We start from the raw sequence: 21,369 nt of genomic DNA on the forward strand, positions 1-21,369 counted from the left end.
ACTGACCCCATGGTTATCCATGCATTTCTCACCCAGATATCAGGTCATCATTATACCTGGTCAAATTTGAGGTAGAAAAACTACAGAAAAGTGATATAACAGTATATTCTAAAGGCATGGGACTATGGTCATATTAGATTATATTAAGACAATATTACCACCTACCTACTAGTGAAATAATAATGTGAATCCATAGAGAACTGCCAGAGATATAGCCAGATCAAAATGTCTGATCGATAATCATGAGGCAGTATGGGTATGCTGATGACATGGTATTGATGGGGATATTGACCCTCCCATTCAAGTATCCTTAGTAATACTTCAATTAGCTTTGTAGCTACTCTAGTTATTGAGATATCATTTCATCAGTTGTAGATCAGCTAGTGATTGGCTTGTGCTGGCACAACTATTCAGCTGCTACTATACATCACTTAATGAAGGTTGTTTGTATAGATAGAGAACTATCATTTTGTGACAATTCTCTGACGATTGGACTATTAAATGGTGAAATTTTCCTTTTTTGGAAATCTAACATACTTGTCACTCTATACGACTGTGAAAAGGCATTGTGCAGCCACTGAAACATCAGTTCCAATGCCTATCAATAAAATTTCCTTCTGGGACCATGTGTCACACATGTCACATAACAGGACTTCTGGGGACTTGGTCATTGTATTATTCACCTTTATTCACCCCTTACATACTGGACTTAGTACGAATTTTGCCTTAGAGCTCAACTTTATTCACCCCTCTCCCCAGCAATTATTCACCTCAGGGGATGTTCTGAAAATACTGAGCCTTGTCAATGGCACCCCGGCGGGTTACCACTGATAACTCACAGTGTTCTGTGGGCTAAACAGGTGTAACAACCACGTTCACTCCTCCACTCAACAGGTACCCTTTATGACGGACACCGGTCGGCTCCCCCGAATGGGTTTTGAGCCGGGCATCCGCTCAGAGTTGGAGTCAGTGAACGAGTTTCACGATCGGATAGCGAACGGCGTCTCCGAGGCGAAGGCCGCGCTCGTCAAAGCCAAAGACGAGTATAAACGGTACTACGATCGGAGACGTTCGGACACTCCGAATATTCAAGTTGGTGATAAGGTTTGGTTAGATGCCTCTGACATCAGAACGACTCAGCCCTCCGAGAAGTTCTCCCACAAGCGCCTCGGACCGTTCAAGGTGCTCGCAGAGGTTAGCAAAGGTGCCTACAAGCTCGACCTCCCCCCGCGTTACTCCAAGCTCCACCCCGTCTTCCCCGTTGTTAAGCTCGAGCTCGCTCAGGACGACCCCTTCAATGGACGACCCGGCTACGACGAACCGCCCCCCCGAACTAGAGGACGGAGTCCCCGAATGGGAAGTTGAGGAAATCTTGGATGCCAGGATAAGGTATAAGCGTCTTAACTACTTCGTCAGGTGGAAAGGCTACGATGCTTTGCACGACTCGTGGGTTCGGTTCGACCGTGTCTTCGCGCCAGACAAAATTGCGGACTTCTATCGGAGGTACCCAGGTAAACCACGGCACATCGCCTCAGCGACCTTCGACTCCTTGCCCTTCCGAACTATGCGTCGGGACGCCGCATTCAAAGGGGGGGGGTGATGTCAGGGGAACCCCCGCTTCGGCCTCCTTCGGACCCTCCGAACGCATCCGAGGCGCATCCGACCGGCGCCCCCTCGGACGCTCTGACCCACCCCGACCATCGTCCACGGCCTCCTTCGCCCGCACAATCACTGATCCGTCAAGACCCTCCCAACGATCACCTTGGGACAGAGCCTGCGACGCCGCTCAAGCCTTCTGCGCTCTACGTCGGCAGTTACGGACGACCAGTATATAGTTGGCGCCCTAGCAGGCGGACCCTTAGAGTTTCTTCTCTTTGGATCCTCCCCTGCTAGGTCGGTCCCTCCGTGTATTTCCTGTAGTCTTATTCACGCTTTGGATCCTCCCCTGTTAGGCTTTCGTCGGAGTCTCCAGGGTTGCCCTTACATCGACCACGAAGCTAGGGTGCAGTTTTTTGATCTGGTTTACAAACCGGTTTATAAACCAGTGTTTATAAACACCAGTTTGGAAATATTTCACTGGGTCCCTGGTTTATAAACCGGACTAGTCATGTGACTTGAGTGATCCGATTACTGCCAGCTGATCCACATTATCAATCCTAAGTCCCATACATTATATATATAGTAAATTATGTCCTGTACCACCCCCAACTGAGAAAAAAGAGCTATGAAAGTAACCCTTTTAGCCATAGTTTAGGGCTAAAAAAATTTATATCATGACATCAAAATGTCACGTGTTTGGTTACCTGGTTTACAAACCAGTTTATAAACACCAGTTTGGGATGCTGAAAATTATAAACTGTTTTTTAATACTCAAATCTTTAAAAACTGCACCCTACACGAAGCCACCGTTCGAGCCGCTCAGTGGCGCGTTCGAAAGGGCTCGTCGGGGGCTATCGAACGCCGGAAGAATGTTGTCATTATGTGAAGTACTTACAAAGATATTGTCTACAGAACTTTCGTGGAGCCGCCCACCAGCCGCCTCCGAGCCGCCCACCCCCAGAAGCGGCGAAATATCTTTGCCCGAAGGGGAGGAAGGGGGTGCAAGTACACAGCGGCGAACGTGCTGTGCTGCTGCGCGAGAGAGCCTCGTGGTTGAACCTTCAAGTTGTTGGGGGGGGGTAGCATGTTCACAAACTGATTTAAGTTTGTGCTCATACACACCAAATCTTACACTGATTGTCACGACCTCCGCATCAACCCATGCCGTGTCACGATTTCCCATGTCAAACGGTGTATTCGGACCGACCCTCTTGATGTAAAAAAAATTACTTTCTGTAGGAAAATATGTTGCAGATTTGGAGATAAAATATCTTATCCATGTCAAAAATTTGAGGTTTTATTTCCGCTGGATTGACCAGCATGTATTTAGGTAAATATACAAAACAGGTATTTATGAGTCTAATCAGTTTGTGCTACGCCGCTGGTCGGCCTACCTTGAATCATTGACGGAGGAAGTCAAGTTGAAGAAGTATCGTGGCGGTGGCGCTGACGTCACAGCTGTGACCTCTCCACGAACCTTTTGTGCACGCGTGGCGGTCAATGCGGCGGGCGTAGGCGCTGTCGGTGCGGTGTTCTTCTTCGTCTGGACCATGTAGATTTTTCGATATGTTAGTTGTAGTGTGTTTAGGCTGATCACGCTGAGGCTGCACTTACTTATTTCGTGGTGTGAGAGAAGGGTGACGCGTGGCGGTGCTGGCGTGACGTGTGCGAATTGACACCACCATGAACGAACGTTTTTGGTTGCGTGCAATATGACACGCGCGCTCCCGGTCTCCGGGTCCTGGACTATAACTAACTGCACCGCATCTGATGCGCTGGAGGCTCGGAGTCGCTGACGCGGGGACGCATCTCGAATCCACTAGACAACTCAAGACTCGGAGTCGTTGTCATGATTGATTTTAACAGATACTACTTCTGGACCCTGGTCGGGACATACACAGCGGTACCTGGTGCCTGTGCGAATCCCCCGCCGTTGACGACGGCCGAACAGCTTCAAGGTGTAAGGTAAGCGCCTCCTGCTGTGCTGTACCGTTCTATCTATGGGCCTGTGGCAAGCGGCTATTTCTGGCACTTAACACGGCTTATTATAGCTGGACTGTTGTATGCGGTCTCCACCCCTCGGGAATACGCGAGAAGGCTTAAACGTCGCGGTCGGGATGGAGCACCTGGACTCGTTTGGCACCAGGTATAGAACGGCTTTAGCGGCAACCGCATTTGCTGGCGCTCGCCGCGTACTGCAAGCTACCTCGACCATGGGCCGACCTAGGTCTTGATATGCCTCATCTTCATTTTGCATGACAGATACCGGCCACACACAGGAAAACTGGACGCGTTCACATCATGATCAAGCCTCAATCAAATTGAAGCTATACTCCTGATAGGGAAGGTGAGGCATGCATTTCTTCCACAGCCTGAGGAGCGAGGACGCTTAGTGCAATTCACGATTCAACACACAACGAAAAATGCTAGGGATGACTCCGAGTCTCCAATGATGCCGGGCCGCTTCCGGGAGAGTGTGCGAGCGTGTGGCGCGCAGGGTACAAAAGCCAGCAGACCAGGGTGTTTGACGATATTCCTCACTTTTGTTTTCCAGCTTTTGCCCGGCGCACTACTAGTTTCATTTTCCTTGAGTCCTTCCTCAAGCTGCTGCTCCTTTATTTGGTTGCTCTATCAAGATGAAGTCGTTATTCTTCCTGGTCTCTTGTGCTAGTTGTGAGTTCGAGCTGCAATTCTTCTCTCTGCCCCTGGGGCGCAACTTGGGCGCTGACACAGGATGCTAGATGTAGCGGCCGCGCCCGCGCTGGTCACGGTACTCAAGCCTATCCCCAACACAGCTATCGACACTGTCACCGGGAGGCGTGCTCGGCTTCGACAATGGGGGGAACACCGTGTACGGGTTCGAAGACCCTCTCATAAAAACAGATGCGAACGGGCGCTGTAGCGACCGTGGGCTTTGAAGCAGGTGTGTGTCCGAGTCTCTCCGTCCTCCCGTGGGCCATCACGTGCACTCGAGCGCTGACCTGCACCGGCAGCAACACTCGTCGTGGGCGCAGACTTCGCGTCCTTCACGGAGCCCGCGGAGCCTGACTTCGGCGTGTTGGCCTTCGGGCGCGTCGTGCACCGTGCAGGCGGACACGTGGGTGTGCGAGGACAGCAACGAGAACACCTTCCGGAACGACCTGAGCGCGACCACTTCGTTTCGCCTCGCCATCGACCTCGGCGACGCCCGGCCCGACGCCGACGCCGGATCAAGGCGCAAGCCCGACACCGAGCCCGGCAGATCAGAAATCGGTCGCACCACCATCTGCTGCGGCGCCGGCCGCGTCATCCAGCTCATCTTCTGCCGCGCCACCCCAGACCACCGCGCCCGCAACAAGCCAAAGCACCGCGGCCCCGGCCCCGGCGCCGAGCAAGGCCGCCGCCGCGCGCGCCGTGGCGGTGAACGCAGCGGGCGTCGGCGCTGTGGGTGCAGCGTTGTTTTTCATTTGGTCGGCGTAAACTTTTATGCTCTTCACTATGATAATGCGTTCAGGCCCTGCCAGTGCAGAGTTCTGCATGGTGAATGTGGCAAACTTAGAATGCAACATTCATCCTGTAAGTTGTTGTCGCGTGAACGATGCGATGCAACTGCTAGTTGATAGGTCCGATAAATGCATCAAGTCGTAAGTGCTGTATGTATCAGGATACTGCTTGATAGGGAGGTGGAGCAGACTCCAAGCAGTGCGATGATGGTCAGGGCTTGGGCCCGGGAGCGTGAGATGACCAGTTAAAGATGTCCTGCCTCAATAACTTCAAGTCGATTTACTTGCAGCGCCTCTGATCTGCACGTTCATTGAAGTTGTGGCCCCGTCGGTTAGCAACTCCCGCGTGTTTATAAACAGCTGCGACCACACTAAGGCTCCAACACTTTCCGTTTGACAAACTTTATAAACGGTTTTAACCCTTTTTTATTTCCGTTTTATTTCAAGTTGTGGGGTTGAGCAAATGGTAAATAAAAGAAAACAAAAGGTTTAAACGGTTACTCAATATTAAATAATAATCATAATAATATGATTAGAAAATATCCAATGTATATGTATAGATATCCTGTGTTTCCTCTTGAATTGTCCCATTTGCTAGTTGTATGCAATAAGTACATACATTAGACTATAACAAAAGTTAATGACTTAGTCATTAGCAATTTACCTGCTCTCTGAATTCAAGAAACTATTCTTAGTTTCAGTAATGATTCACCTGAATATGGTTTCTGGAATAGAGATATCAATGGCACTAGTCAGCATGTCTGACTTAATACTGATGATTGTCTGTTATAAGGAATTTCACAGTGATTTCATGTCTCTAGACCACAGAAATACTATCCTAGAATAATTTATCATCCTGCAGCCATAACAACATAATAATTATATCATATTTCCGTCATTTTCTACATATAAGGAAGACAAAAATATATTAATGATTTTTAAACTGTATTAAAACTATTTAAAATGTTTTAAAACGTTTGTTGAACCCTTTCTGTTTGATTTGTCTCAACCCACAAACGGAAACAAAAAGGTTGGAGCCCTAGACCACACGCTGCATTGACTCAATCCACCTTCGACCCAGCCCTCTTTTCCCAGTATTTCAAACTCTCGAGACCATGATGTCGTTGTCCCTTCCTCTTTTTCTCTTCTCTGCACTCGTCTTCCGGGCCGCCGCCGCCCCAGCCCCCGCGCTGACCACGGTGATCGCGCTGTTCCCGCTTCGGCGAGGGCAGCACACCGCCCACCGCGACGATCCTCGGCGTCGACGCCGCGGGGCACACCACCTTCGTGCTCGCCGAGCCCATAAGCCGCATGGACGGCGCGATCCGCACCATCACCGGTCCGTCCCCCGCGACCGGTCCCCGGATCACCCGCTGATCGCGCATCACTGACCCGCTCCGCAGAGACGCTCGTGGCCGGCGCGGCCTACGCGCGTCGGCGACGCTGGACGTCGGCGTCGGCGTCGGGGACGTGAGCACGTTCGGCGGGGCGTGCACGTTCGGCGCGCTGGGCGGCGGGGCCGTGTGCGTCGGCGCGGGCGGGACGGCGACCTTGGTGGCGGGGCTCTCGCAGGTGTTCAACGTCGCCAGCCCGTCGCCCGCGCCGGGGAAGAAGAATGCGGGGCGGGGGCGCGCGGTCCGGGCCGGCGCGGTGGGGTGTCGGCGTCGTCGGCGCGGCGTGGTTTTTGCTCTGGGCCATGTAGGGCCGGTGACCGCATGATAACATGTTCAAGCCCGAAGTCACCCATCACGTATCTATTTTATTTAAATATTTGCCCCCCGGGCCGAATTGGACAATCTTCTGTGCCTAATCGGGCAATTTGATCATGATGTGGCAGTGGCGGTGTCATCTGTCACCTGTGTTGGGACACAACCACCATGAGCCTTTTCTTTTCATTCAAGTTGCTTACACTCTCCTGCGCACGGTCCCTGGTGAATCTGTGCTGCTGACTCCTGACCTGGACGCGCACTCCACTTCTCCCGCCGCGAGTGGCAAGCACAAGGGGGGCCCAACATTCAAATTATGTACATAGGGCCAAATGTTTTTTTTCTGGGCCTTCAGACCCCCCTCCCCCCCCCTCCTGCCTTATATAGTAATGATCTCCCATGAAAACGTGACTGATGCGATCAAAATCGCATCAAAATGATCGATAGAGGTCTTGAAAATGGAAAATGTGATTAAATTAAATTGTAACTAGGCTATTATAATGTTCCTATGCCTTTAAATGAACTTTCATATAAAGTTGTATTGCTTCTTGCATCATGATGATATGTTGATGCTATCAAAGACTGTGACAAGTTTAGTCACTTCACCAAAAAAACTGGGTTTCACTGCATTCAAAGGTATAAAATGGCATTTAACATGGAAGATCTACATATGAAAGGCCTCCTAAGGCCTCCTAAGTACCTCTTGAAGCATCCCTACACCAAACACAAAAGTTTTTTTTCTAGGCTCTGGACCCCCCCTAGAACAGCGCCGATGACCAACGTGTATAGGATGACTAAGCGCACGTGGGGGCGGGTTGCCACGGGCGACATCGCTTCCTGCGTGCATCATTTCTTGGCCCGCCAGCGCTGTGAGGGATCAGCAACGCCCGCGCGCCACTGTCCCTGACGCGTTGCTCATAAGGGCCATGGCGCACACTGACCCCCATTCTCCTTCTTCTACCCACCCACCCAATTTTCTCTGTTTTCTTTTCACTTCCAGACAATGATGTCGTTGTCCCTTCCTCTTTTTCTCTTTTCTGCACTGGTACTCCGGGCCGCCGCCGCCCCGGCCCCAGCCCCAGCCCCCGCGCTGACGACTGTACTGGCGCCGTTCCCGCTGGACGACAACGGCGCGCCGCTGATGGCGAGCATCCTCGGCGTCGACGGCGCGGGACACACCACGTTCGCGATCGCGGAGCCCGTGCTGCAGGGCAAGTCCAGCACCGTCGGCGTCCTCACCGGTGCGCCCCTTCCACCCTCCATATGATTATATATTCAATATGGGTTATGTAAAATGACAGCAACTCTGGTCGCGGGCTCGGACTACGCCTCCGCGACGCTCCCGGTCGGCGCGCCCGGGTTCGACCTGCAGTTCGGCGGCGCGTGCAGCTTCGGCCCGGGCGGAAAGGCCGCGTGCGACGATGGGAACGGCGGGACGACGACGCTCGACGTGGCCGCGGTGCAGTCGGCAATCGGGAGCCTGTCGCAGGTGCTCGACGTCGTCGGCCCGACGCCGGCGCCGTCGGGCCCGGCCGGGGCGGGAAAGAAGAGCGCGGGCATGCGCGTAAGGAGCGGCGGTGTGTTTGGTGTTGCGGCGGCGATTGGGGTGTTGTCGGCGATGGTGCTGTAAGATGTAAATGTCGTACCATGTAGCAGAGTTGGACGCCGTCACGCATTCGGTGTTTCATTTTTGTAAAAAATTATTTTAACACGCAGCCAAGCCGGCGCCGGCGCGCCTTCCTGGCCGCATGTACGTCATTCGGTCGCCATCGCCGGTACATACCCTCCTGGCCCAACAGTCTTGCCAACAGTCATGCATCATTGACAGTGCATCTCGTGTGCATCCTTTTACAACCCGCTCGCTGTCGCTGCCGCTGTTTGAACGTGAACAGCGCGGGACGCCGCGGGACTGCGTCATTGAGCCTGCCAGTGCGCCACCTTATAAGGGCCCGGGGCCCCCACATCGACCACATCCAGCTGCCAGTGCGCGATCTATCCTGCCAAATAACGATGTCGTTGTCCCTTCCACTTTTTCTCCTCTCTCCACTCCTACTCCGGGCCGCCGCTGCCGCCGCCGCCCCGGCCCCGGCCCCGGCCCCCGCACTGACGACGGTGCCGGCGCCATTCCCGCTGGGCGTCAAGGGCGCCCCCACGCCCACCGCGAGCATCCTCGGCGTGGACGCAGCGGGGCACACCACCTTCGCGATCGCCGAGCCCCTGGTCGAGGGCGACGCCAACGGCGTGTCGAGCACCGTCGGCATGTTCACCGGTGTGTCTCCCGTTGAAATATTACTTAGATAATACTCAATCATTTGTCAGCGACGCTCGTCGCCGGGGCGGACTACGCGTCCGAGACGTTCGCGGCCTCGGCGGACGGGATCGAGCTTGCGTTTGGCATCGCGTGCAGCTTTGCGGGGCGCACGGCGGCGGCGTGTGATGATGGAAGCGGCCCGACGACGGTGGATATATCGACGGTCGCGCCGGGCAACTTCTCCCAGGTGCTTGACGTCGTCGGCCCGACGCCGGCGCGGTCTCCATCTCCATCTCTGTCTCCAGCCCCGGCTCTGTCTCCGCCCCCATCGGGCCCGGCCGGGGCGGGGAAGAAGAGCGCGGGCATGCGCGTAAGGAGCGGCGGTGTGTTTGGTGTTGCGGCGGCGATTGGGGTGTTGTCGGCGATGGTGCTGTAAACGCAAATGTCGTACCAGACCCCGTCACGCGTTGAACATTCGGTGTTCATTTTCATCGTACCTAAGCTTGTCAGTGCTCTCTGTGTACATAAGTACGCAATTCGGAGTGAGGCGACGCGGGCCAATGCAAAGGGCGTGTCCTCTCATCCTGGGCCGGCGCGGGGCGGACATGCATTCTGTGGGTACCAACGACTCCTTTTGACAACGAGGCCACCGTGAACATGCGATACAGAGCTGTAGCGCCTACAACGTGAGGTACAAGCAGTGCCGTGCCAGTGGTTGAATTCAGGTCAATTATGTATACTAGTCGCCGGGAAATGTATGTACCAATAATCACAGCGACCAGATAAAGAAGAAAGCTGCCCCAACAGCGCCGACACCTGCGGCGTTCACCGCCACTCGTGCGCCGCCCGCCTTGCTCGGCGCCGGGGCGGGGGCCGCGCTGGTCGGTGGTGCAGGCGGCGACGACGTCTGCGCCGATGACGTGGCGCTGGTGCTCGCTGAGTCTGACTTTTGATCCAGCGGCGCTGCTGCTTGCCGCGGCCGATTTCTGATCCGGCGTCGGCGCGGGACCGGCGACGTCGAGGACCTGCATGAGTGCGGTGGTGGCTGCGTCATCTGTGGCGTCCGTGCTCCCGGGAGCGCTGCATATCAAGCTGCCGCGGGACACGGTGCATGCCAGGCCGAGGGTCTCGGCGAGCACGACGCCGTCGGCGAACGTCGTGGGCGTCGGGGCCAGGGTGAAGGACGCAAAGTCGGTGCCCGCGACGAGCGTGGCTAGGAAAGAAGGAAAGCAGTCAGTCGCCGGTGGGGCTTGCTTGCTTGCTGTCAGGACAAGAAGGGCGGCACACCGGGAACAGTTGCCTCGATGCCCAGGGGGTTACCAGCGACGATCGGCGCCCCTATGGCATAGGTCGTATGCCCCGCGCTGTCGACGCCGAGCACAGAAGCGCTTAGTGTCTCGGGGACAGGGAGAGGCGCGAAGACAGTGGTCAGAAAAGGCGCCGCGGAAACGTCTGACGGCCTGTCAGTGCACTATTTAGAGAGCAGTATGCGGACGTACGGCCGAGATAACAGGACAGAACAAAGAGCACAAACGGGGACTGCATTTTCGGAACGAAGGGAGAATAAAAGCGGAGAACTTAAAGAGAAGAGGCAGGAAAGTGTACGCCGGGCACTGGCAGAAGCTGAAGAACTGAACTGAGCAAAGTCGGGAACAGGGCGTTGGGCATTTGTACCATGTGCGCCACAAGCGCACAGACTCTCCCGGATGGATACGCTCCCCACCGGCCCGGCATCATTGGATCCCTAGCATTTGTTTGTTTGGTGTTCAAGTTGCCAATGAATGCGCGGACTGTAGCGTCCTCAGGCTCAGGCTGCGGAAGAAAAATACACACCTCACCGTCCCTATCAGGAGTACAGCCGAGCTGCGCTGCGATTCCAGGGCCGCGAGCCAGGAATATCCGTTGCCATAGATAGAACACTAAGAACAGCGCAGCAAACAATCGCACCTTGAAGCTGTTCGGCCGTCGTCAACGCATCGGCACTACCCAGCGCTGTGTATGTCCCATCTCGAAATATCTGCCATCGCACCAGTGAACAGCGCGGCGGATGCGGCAAGAAGGAGTATCCTCTATTTCCTGGAGACCGGGGGGTGGCCCGGGGGCACGTAAAGAAAAAAAATGCATGGTGGTTGAATCCCAGTGAAAACTCAGCAGGATTGAGAGGCATAAACTGCTATAAACTGAGAGTTCCCCATGTAATAGCACCCATTCTCCTGTGATAGCAAAAATTGTCTCAGATTACCGTTAATATTAGACATAATGTGCTATGAATGTGCTCGGATAATTATATGATCTCAAACAATCTCACCGAGTTTCACCGAAGCTTTTTGCAAACTCTAGTATCATATGAGTTCATATGAGATGAGATGTAACCAGGATCCAAACAATAGCACTCACTGGAATGATGCGAAGAGGTCATTCGGAAACAAATGCAATTAAATTTTCAGCTACGAGAATCTCTACTACGTTGCGCTACCAAACAATTGTCTAAGAGAGTCCAAATCAGAGTGTTGCACCACTCGCATCTGCTGCCTGGAGAAGGGCCCCCACACTTTTAACGTTGAATTCAGGTGAGTCACGTCCGTGACCGTGACGTCACTCTCTCACACACCAACCACGATGCTGCGCGCCCGGACCCGGTACACCGCGCTGCCCACCTCTGCCCCGGAAGATGACGACGACGCAGACGCGCAGTACCGCGCTGCAGTGGCGGAGTACGTGCGGTTCTCGCAGTCGCGGCTGCACAACCTGGACGCGGGGCGGCCCAGCGCCGGCCCGACGTTCTTCGCGGACGAGGACGAGGAGGGGATGCTCACGCGCGCGCGCCCGCCGGACCACCCGCCCGACCCCCGCTTCCACCAGCCCGCCCCCCCCGCGTGGCAGCGTGCGGGGCTGATCCTGGCGATTGTGGGGTCTATTTGGTTCACGGTGTGGCTGCAGAGCGGGCATTGGCATATGGGCGTGGTGGTGTAGTGCGGTGAGTGGCTGGCTGGCTTGCATGGGTAGGGAGAGAGGCTGAGAGTTGCAGGAAACAGCGATGACGGCGACCGCCCTTTCTCCGCCAAACAGCAGCCGACAGGAGAGCGGAGAACGGCACATGTGTACAAGCAGGGATGTATATGGATTGGTTATACTCGGCATATGTAGGCCCACTAGAAACATGTCTCTTGCGCGAGCGGAGTGCTTCTACTACCGTTCCCCTCTGCCCTCGCCGCTGAGCTTGGCCAGGGCGTGCATGTCGGCCGCCAGGCTGTGCACGTCGGCCGCGAGGCTGTGCACGTCGTCCGCCAGGCTGTGCACGTCGTCCGCCAAGTTGCGCACGTCGTCCGCCAGCACGCGCATCGCGGCCCGCACCTCGTCGTATACAACCGCCCGCACCTCGTCGTACACAATCGCCCGCAGCGCAGCTCGCAGCGCCTCGATGCTATCACACACCGTGAGCTCGCTGTCACACAGGGGAGAAGGGGGAAAGACGGACTCAAAGCCGGCGCCGGCGGGGTTGGGCGCGGGGGCGGGGGGCGGGGGCTGGGGCTGGGGCAGCGGGGGCAGGTGCGATGGTGAGCGTGGTCTGTGAGAAGCCCATTGTCTGACGGACGACGACGACGAGGAGAAAAAAGCCGAAGCGGCTTACGTATACTCCTCGACGATCCGAAAGCGGCGAACAAGCGGACGCCGGGCGGTGCACGTTGAGGGCCAACCAGGATCGCGTTGCCTCCAGCATCCTATTAGTAACAAGGAAAGAAAACTTGAACGGAGGCTGCCTCCCAGCCCGGGACACAAGATAAGCGGCCCGCGTATAACGTCAACCAACGCATAGATATCGAACTATGTTATGAAACATTACATAATTTCAAGCTTATGTGCTATCGGATTGCTATGCCCGCGCCCTACAGGGGCGCCGTATCCGCGTCCAAAACGACCATCCGAGGCCCACAAAAATAGCGAGCGTCGTCGTCGCCAACGCCAATAAGCGGCCGACTGCCGCCCCTGCGTGTGCTGGTGCTGGTGCTGGTTCAATGGACCGCGCCGGTGCTTGTTCGGCGGAACGCTCCGCGGCCGGCGGGCGGGCCCCGCCGGCGAGGCGGGCGGTGGCGCGGATCTCCGCGCCGAGGGCCGCGGTGCTCGCCGTCAGGCGGTCCACTTTCGCGGTGAGGCGCGCGAGGGCGGCCGCAATCTGCTGGAGGTGCTGTGCATCGCTGCAGTGGGATGTCAGCGGACAGCCACGGCCCGGAGTGGGACGAGTAGGACGCACAGGTCGTCGTGGGTGGAGGAACTGTAGTGGGCGCCTCCCATGGTAGGTTGTTGTTGTTACACGGTAATAAAGTAGGTCGGTAGGTAGGAGGTATGCTGCGAGATAGCGACAGTGACGCTGTGACGACTCCTGAAGTAGAGGCAGGGACAATTTGCTTAGCACACCCATGTATTTAATATTACATACCCCATCTCGAGCCCCATGGCAACTTTGCAGCATATAAACGCACGAGTCCTATCAAGCAGCACCGATACGATAAGATACAAACCGCCATCCCACTCCAAAATAACATCCAGCCACCCCGGGGCCGTACTCCTTACACCTCACGCTCAGCCGATCAGCCCCAGAAACAGCGCCGTCAAGAACCCGCGCGCCACGAACCGGCGCCCGTGGCCCGCGAGCAGCTTGTATCCCGCGTTCGTCGACGGGGCCGGGACGCCCGGGCCGCTGCCGGAGCCGGAGCCCGACGCGGCGGACGAGGGAGAGGGTGCCTGCGAAGCGCTCGATTCAGCGCTCGTGCTCGTACTCGCGGCCGTCGACGACGCCGACGGTGGCAGTGACCGTGACACGGAGCGTGACGCCGACGCCGACGTCGGCGGGCTGCGCGGAGGAGTAGAACTGGGGCCACGTACAGAGTCAGAGCTCGCGCCATTGCCAAAGACGGGCACCGCGGACGCGTCGGCCGGGAGCGCCGTCGCGAGGGTGCGGTTCGGGTCCTGCCCCGGGAGCGTGATCACGGGCAGCGGGAAGCCCTCCGAGGCGCAGGCGGTGTTTGCTCAAAGGGACTGCCATACTTTTCTACTGCGTGATCCGCGCGCAGACCGACACACATTGAAACATTACATAATTTCTTAGGATCGGAAGCGATGTTGCTCGAGCCCTACTAGCCCTACAGGGGAGACCAGCCCTGTGTCTGCGTCCAAAATGAACACCTCAGGCCTACAAAAATGGCGGGCGTCGCCACTGGCAGGCTGCCCGCGAACAGGCGGCCGACTGCAGCCCCTGCTTGTGCTTGTGCGGCGGAACGCTCCGGCTGTCGGGCCAGGCGGGCGGCGGCGCGGATCTCCGCGCCGAGAACCGCTATGCTCGCCGCCAGGCGGTCCACTTTCGCGGTGAGGCGCGCGATGGCGGCCGCCAGCTGCTGGATGTGCTGCGGATCGCTGTCAATGTGATATCAGTGTCGCTGCTGGCGCCGATAACACGGCCATCATGATGACCCGGAAGACGCACAGGTCGTCTTGCGAATCGCGGCAGAAACTGCGGTGGGCACCTCCCATGATACTGTATGATGCGAAGAGAGCGACACCGTGACAGTTACGGGTAGGGTAGCGGTCCGTGACAGCTGTCTTTGCTGCAAATTTCGGGACGTCAGTGAGCGGATGACAAACAAACAGAACTTCATGCATGATTAAAGAGCGTTTTAAATATATCTATCTATCGACGTATCACCTGAACCAATGACTCGAAGAACGATGATTCAGGTTAGGTTATAACAATGACTCAAAGAACGGCGATGGAATTTTGTTGCAATTTGAAAAAAGAGTACACTGGAAGGGCACGGTTCAACTGAGGCTTTAGGAGTCGAGCTCCGAGTTCGACTCTTCGGGGGGGCGGGAGCCGGAATCCTCGCTGGACTCAGCGGAATGGAAATGGGTCGAGGTGGGGGACGAGTTCTGGCTCCAGAAGGAGCGCATAAGGCCGATGGAGATTGCGGGAAACGCGGAAGCCCGGCCACCCAGAGCGAGCGCGACAGTGCGATATATACCCCCTATCTGGACCGCGATCTCTTTCAACTCCTCGGTGATGTCCTTGTGCTGGGTTTGCATCGAGCGTATAGTGCTGTTGACCTTCTTCGTGTCGTCCTGACCCTTCTCGATATCCGCTTGCACCATCTTCATCTCAGCCCTGAGGATCTCGACGGCTGCTTGGAGGTTGTCCACTTTATTTGTAAGGGTGGCAAGGCTGGACGCAATGGTCTCCAAGGAAATGTTACGGTTGCGCTGCGGTGCCCTGTAATCGATGCAAATTAGTAAGTTTTGAGCAGGGACCAGTCATGACAACGCACTTCGACTGGAACATAGTGTTTAGTCAATGACTTTCGGACGGTGGTGGTGGTGGTGGTATAAAGGAAGCCCTCGTTGCAGACGTTCTGTTCTGCGGCTCCCATTAGCACAAGATGCGAAGAGAAGGCAGGCGGTGACACAATTTACATAGCACACCCGACATCATTATGTATTACCCGCTCCCAGGCACGCAGCCAAAGCTGTCTCAAGCCCCACTCGCCAAGTACTGTTTCCGCTTGCGCCGACAGATAGTAGACTGCAGAGTGAGCGACTTTGCACCTTGAATGCACTATCGCCTATCGCAATGATTCGCAAGTGCAGGAGGGTCGCCGTTCAAGTTGGGCTAAGTACGCCGCGGCGAGTCGCCGGCGACGAGCAGTTGGATGCGCTGTCCATAGCTGTAGAGTCAAAGTGTCCTATTAAGCATCACCGATAAGATAAGATGCAAACCGTCCTCCGCCATCCACTTCAGACAAACGGCAAGCAAGCATTTTCATACCATTCCAAAATACTTAACATCCAGACAGCCAGGTTACGCCCGCCGCACTCCTTACGCGCGAGTCCATGCCGCATTGCAATCAGCTTATCAACCCCAGAAACAGCGCCGTCAAGAACCCGCGCGCGACGAACCGGCGCCCGTGGCCCGCGAGCAGCTTGTACCCCGCGTTCGTCGACGGGGCTGGGACTCCCGGGCCGCTGCCGGAGCCGGAGCCCGACGCGGCGGACGAGGGAGAAGGTGCCTGCGAAGCGCTCGATTCAGCGCTCGTTGTACTCGCGGCCGTCGACGCCGACGCCGACGCCGACGACGCCGACGGTGGCAGTGATCGTGACACGGAGCGTGACGACGACGATGACGACATCGGTGTGGACATCGGCCGACTGCGCGGAGTAGTAGAAGGGCCACGTACAGAGTCAGAGCTCGCGCCGAAGACGGGCACCGCGGACGCGTCGGCCGGGAGCGCCGTCGCGAGGGTGCGGTTCGGGTCCTGCCCCGGGAGCGTGATCACCGGGAGCGGGAAGCCCTCCGAGGCGCAGGCGGTGTTCACCACTGAGGCCGAGACTATCAGACAAAGAAAAGGAAAGAAAGGAAGACGGGTGACACATACCGTCGACGTATACCTGGGCCCGCGAAAAGTCCGTCGTGTTCTCGGCGGCGCCGACGCACTGGAAGCAGCTGGCGTACGCGGTCTCGAAGACCTGCGAGCAGCATTCCGTCGCGGGGCATGTCTGCGCGGGTATTAGTAAGCTTCCTGGCTAAACAAGGGCCGCTCACCGCGCCCTGGAGGAACGGCGCAAACGGCGCGCAGACGGTGGCGCAGCCCGTGGGGATCGGCGTCAGCCCGCGGGGAATTCGGAGCCGGGCATTCGATCTGAAGTCGATGCGTGCGGCGATCACGGTGGTGGCGAGGGTACAGAGCGCAAGCGTAAGGGCGGCCATTGCTTGCTTTCGACGGTCACGGTGGGAGGACGGGCCAAGGACTCACGTCCCATACAGATAGCACGGGCGACAGCATCTGGATGGCAGCGGGCCTGGGAGCAGCGCGGAGCTACAGCGGCGGAGAAGCGAAAGAAGGGCCAACCAGAGATGGAGTTGATAGACGCTGGGAAAGGGAAGGCAAGTCGGTCACGCTGACTCACGCACGATATTAGTATCTGGTCTCCCCAATTGGCGTTCTTGAGTCCCAAGCGAGGGTGGAATCGACGAAAAAGTGGGGCGTTGGATTGTCATTGTGGTGGAGATGATCCAAGACACGTGTCACACTGCAAGCTTAAGCAAGACGATGCGCGCTGGAATCCAATCTCTTTGCAGTTCGCTAGCTGCAGTTCACCTCCGTCTGTCCTGGCTTGCAATCCTCCGAGCGCCCAAACCTCTGTTCAATCGCGATGCGTGTCATAGTGCGGGTAACCCGTCCCCGCTGAAGGCACGTCTATAAAAAGCGGACGGGTCCTGCCCGTGCCCGCATTCCAAGTTCCTTCGCCCGCCAGCCGATGAGGTCGTCGTCCTGGCCCCTTTTCCTTTCCCTTTCCCTTGCACTTTCCCTTCTCACCCTCTCCCACGCGGCCCCGGCCCCGGCCCCGGCCCCGGCCCCGCCCCGGCCCGGATCACCGTGCTCGCCCCGCTCCCCGGCGACCCCGCGAGCGCGACGATCCTCGGCGTCGACAGCGCCGGGCACACGACCTACGCCGTCGCGAAGCCCCTCCTCGAGGCGCCCTTCGGCAGCAGCGTCTCCCGCACCGTCGCCGTCTTCACCGGTCCGTTCCCTTTCCTTCTTTTCAAGTTCTTGGGGAAAAAAGCGATGACTAACGCTCCACGGCCACGCTCGTCGCGGGGTCCGACTACGCGAGCCAGACGCTGTCCGCGTCGCTGCCGGACGGGCTCGACGTCGTCCGCGGGCGCGAGTGCACGCTGCTCGGCAGCGGCGGCGGGAGGGCGCTCTGTGGCGATGCCTTCGGAACGGCGACCGCTGATCCGGCGCGCCTGGTGCAGGTGCTCGACGTCGCCGGCCCGGCGCCGACGCGGACGGGGCAGAAGAGCGCGGCGCGGCGGCCCGGGGTCGGCGCAGCTGGGGCAGGCGCGTTGCTGGTGTTGGCGTTGTGGACGGTGTTGGCTGTTGCTTGATTTGGACTGAAGCCTACAACCAGATGCACCAATCGAGTACTGCACCAGCATAGTCAAGTCGGCAACTGAGTGGGTAGCAGCTCTGTAGTCGTAGATGGTCCCCTTGTAACTCAACTACTCGCGACTTCGACTTCTCTAGCTCTTCTTACTCCTTCCTTGCCTTTTTTGTTCATACACCCATTCCTCCCTCCTGGACCTCCGCGCTTCTGGGCTGTCCGTGCCCTTGCGATGCACATTCTTCTCCCACGCACCAGTCGCACCTCTGTCTATGGCCCTCTGCGATGTGGTCGGTCGTAACTCATATTTTTGGGAAGAGTGCTTAGTGCACAACGGAGTCTTCTTTCTTCAAGCGTCACGACTTGAAATTTATTATTTCGCCGGTCACACACACACTAATAGGAGTCATCGACTCATCCTCATGCCACCACGACGACGCCGACCTCCGCGTTCTCGATCCGTGGTCCTTATGTTCAAAGTCCAAGACGTGTGGACGGAACTTCTTTCAATCCCGCTCGCAAAGCTGGAAACGTTCTGCACCCGCCCCGCTGCGCTGGCTGCTGTTCGTCGCGTGCCTTGTGTGGGGCACGAACATCGACGGGGCGCTTTCCCGCGATCCGGACGGTCCAGCAGAGGATATCGACACGACGGACCTCCCCCGGGCCGGCGCCGGACCCATCGTGTTCTTCTTCAGGCCGGCCACCCCCAGTGCGCGCCGGGTAATTGTCTCCTAAGCGCATAGCATCCTGACGCGAGTCCCAGAACCCCTGCGTTTCCCGGATCTGGAGGCGCTGGAGAGAGACTCGGAGGGCGATGTGACCGAGACCGAAAGCGACAGCGTCGACAGCCGCGACTGGGAGCCCACCTTTCGCGCGAGGATACGGGCCCGCGACGTCGATTGTGTGCTGTCCCCGCTGCCAGTGGAGGGGGATGACAAGGATGAAGAAGACATTGGCGAGGATGAAGATGGATACGAAGATGAAGACGAAAACGAAGACGAAATTGACGAAGATGAAGACATTGGCACGGCTGGTAAAGTTTGTGTTGAAGGGATTGACGCTTGCCACGGCATACCATATGCCAAAGGGACCCGAGTGCGTGTACTTCTAAGTTGCCGCCAACTCAGATGGGCTAACCTACGATCTTAGTATCTTCGGGCCCTCAACGCTTACAGGATGGTGCCAGAGGACGAAGCCGTGGACCACATCGAGGACCCCCGCAACGGCCTCTTTCTGTCAAGAGTTATGCATATCGTCTGGTCGCATCTGCGTTTTGGGCTCCTTTCGGTGTGTTTTTGGCTACTAGTTACCGCTGGTTGCCCATCTCCGATTACAGCTCCCCAACCGCTGGCTCTCCTCCGAACACATCCCCCCTTCGTCCTTCTCCTACGTTCCGACGCCTGCACCCGGTGTGAAGCACCTGGTGTTCCAACAGTTCGGCCCGCTCTCCCGTGTTGCCCTGATGCAGGCCCAGAACAACTCCATCGCGCGCTACGAGCAGCCCGACGGCATGGCCCCGTACCTCCTGGACTACCTGTACATCTGCGCGGTGCTCACCGCATACGGCGTCAAGCAGAACTTCCCCCCGATCGCCGCCGACTTCCCGCCGATCCCCGAGCGCAGATGCTCGGACCGCAGCTCGACCGACGGCCCGCGAGCCGACCCCGCGTCGATCCGGGCGAAAATGCAGCAACGGTTGTTGGAATCGAAGGACACCGAAGAAGTTGAAGTGGTTCAACCGTCCACTTACGAGCTTTTCTATGCATGGGGTGTACAAAGGGACCCACGCCTGCGTGCTTGGCGAAAGGATGTTGCTAAGGCATTGCGTAGTTGAGCAAATTGTATAATCACTTATCCACTAATCTATGGCGAAGAACAATGTCATACAAAGCTTCCTATGCCGCCCTTTCGCGGACTGCAATGAACTATAGCGTGTGTTGCTGAGGTGTCATGACCAATTTTGTTCCGCTGACCTCGCCCCTGCGATGCATCTCGAACGCCTTCTCCCACGCACCCAGCCCGCCCCCCAACAGCGTCACGCGGTTGAACCTAATGGCCCCGCTCGCAAGGTGTCCCTCCGCGGCGGCCCACAGCGGCTCGTTCGCGTACCAGCCCTCCAGGCCCATCCCCCACAGAAGCTCGATCTTCTTGGCATCAATCGCCGGCCGGAGCGCGGGATCGGGCGCGAGCATCAGGTTCAGCCTGCCGGCCTCCGCGAGCACCTGCGTCGCGAGGAGCTGCGTCGCCGGCACGCTGATCGCGTCGATGACAAGTCCGAGCGGCCCGCCCGCGCCGGCGAGGATCTGCGCGGCCGCGTCCGGCGCGGAGCGGTCGATCGCAGAAGCGGCGCCGAGGGACGTGACGTAGTCGAAATGGGCCGGCGAGCAGGTCGTGAGGACGGTGAAGCCCGAGAGCACGGCGTACTGGATAGCTGTTGAAGGGGTGATTATCATGATAATTGTATGTTAAGTTGACTCACCGTATGCGCCAACGGACGAGCTGCCGCCCAAAACGAGGAGCTTTTCGCCTTTGTAAGCGCCTTCACCTCCGGGAAGCCAGGGCTCTTTCAGCGCAAAGTGCTTGTAGAGTGAGCCAGCGGCAGTAGTGCTCGCCGCAGACCAAGACGCCGCAGAGGCATAATCAGCCCCCGCCGGTATCTCCGAATAGACTGAGCTCAATGTTAGATAGAATTACTACTGCCGCTCACCTTGACTGCATACCGCTGGTCGGCCAACACGTACTGCTGAAACGCCCCGCGCGCAGTGTGACTTTTGCCGCCATCGTGGGTGGAGCTGGGGAAGCACATAAACGCGATGCGGTCGCCGACCTTGAACCGGGTCACGTTCTCGCCGATCTTGGTCACCTCGCCCGCCGCGTCCCAGCCGAGCACCGCCGGATAGCCCTGCACGAATCCACCCCGGTCGTCGTCGAACATCATCACGTCAGCGGGGTTCACAGCGGCGGCCTCCACCCGCACTTGCATCAACCCCGCGGACGGCTCGTGGATGGGGACCTCCTTGAGCACATGTTGACCGCGCGCTCGAGTAAAGGTCAGAGTCGTGCTGCCATCGATTGGCAGACTGAATACCTTCAAGGACGAGTGCTACTTGGGACATTGAGGAACCGCTGTCCTATTGCGCGCCTTTTATTTTCGAAACTGCTGCTGCGGTTCACTGGGAATGGGCCGCCCAATCGGTAGGGCTTCCGAGTCTTGTCATCCGCATGACCGTGTGCATAGCTGCGGCGGTGTAGAAGCGAAGACAGGCCAACTCTGTGTTGTTTGAATTGTAGATGAACGTTGAGAAAAAAGCAGGTTGATTGCGTGACCGTGACTCAATAGTACTTCGGCCGACACCGACGCCAGCTTATCTTATCAGTCACCTCATCATACCGTCATCAG

General features: G+C 57.2%; 5 protein-coding genes across 5 annotated transcripts; 3 read left to right on the forward strand and 2 right to left on the reverse strand.

Moving 5' to 3' along the window:
• Positions 1-7,790: 7,790 nt before the first annotated feature.
• Positions 7,791-8,417, forward strand: MIND_00693400 (uncharacterized protein; the record flags this gene model as incomplete). The annotated part of the gene is made up of 2 exons (XM_037363641.1): positions 7,791-8,028; positions 8,089-8,417. 2 exons carry the CDS (start codon positions 7,791-7,793, stop codon positions 8,415-8,417), a joined length of 567 nt encoding a protein of 188 aa, XP_037219285.1.
• A 380-nt stretch (positions 8,418-8,797) lies between these two features.
• MIND_00693500 (uncharacterized protein) lies at positions 8,798-9,474 on the forward strand (the record flags this gene model as incomplete). Its single annotated transcript, XM_037363642.1, has 2 exons — positions 8,798-9,056; positions 9,107-9,474. 2 exons carry the CDS (start codon positions 8,798-8,800, stop codon positions 9,472-9,474), a joined length of 627 nt encoding a protein of 208 aa, XP_037219286.1.
• A 2,183-nt stretch (positions 9,475-11,657) lies between these two features.
• MIND_00693600 (uncharacterized protein) lies at positions 11,658-12,011 on the forward strand (the record flags this gene model as incomplete). Its single annotated transcript, XM_037363643.1, has 1 exon — positions 11,658-12,011. The coding sequence occupies one exon, from the start codon at positions 11,658-11,660 to the stop codon at positions 12,009-12,011; it is 354 nt and encodes a 117-aa protein (XP_037219287.1).
• A 2,853-nt stretch (positions 12,012-14,864) lies between these two features.
• MIND_00693700 (uncharacterized protein) lies at positions 14,865-15,369 on the reverse strand (the record flags this gene model as incomplete). The annotated part of the gene is made up of 2 exons (XM_037363644.1): positions 14,865-15,300; positions 15,356-15,369. The coding sequence occupies 2 exons, from the start codon at positions 15,367-15,369 to the stop codon at positions 14,865-14,867; spliced, it is 450 nt and encodes a 149-aa protein (XP_037219288.1).
• A 4,525-nt stretch (positions 15,370-19,894) lies between these two features.
• Positions 19,895-21,085, reverse strand: MIND_00693900 (GroES-like protein; the record flags this gene model as incomplete). The annotated part of the gene is made up of 4 exons (XM_037363645.1): positions 19,895-20,400; positions 20,449-20,626; positions 20,677-21,008; positions 21,058-21,085. 4 exons carry the CDS (start codon positions 21,083-21,085, stop codon positions 19,895-19,897), a joined length of 1,044 nt encoding a protein of 347 aa, XP_037219289.1.
• Between the last annotated feature and the right edge of the window lie 284 nt (positions 21,086-21,369).

Source organism: Mycena indigotica (genome assembly GCF_014461135.1).
Source record: "Mycena indigotica strain 171206Taipei chromosome Unknown Mind.scaff0006, whole genome shotgun sequence".
NCBI lineage: Eukaryota > Fungi > Basidiomycota > Agaricomycetes > Agaricales > Mycenaceae > Mycena > Mycena indigotica.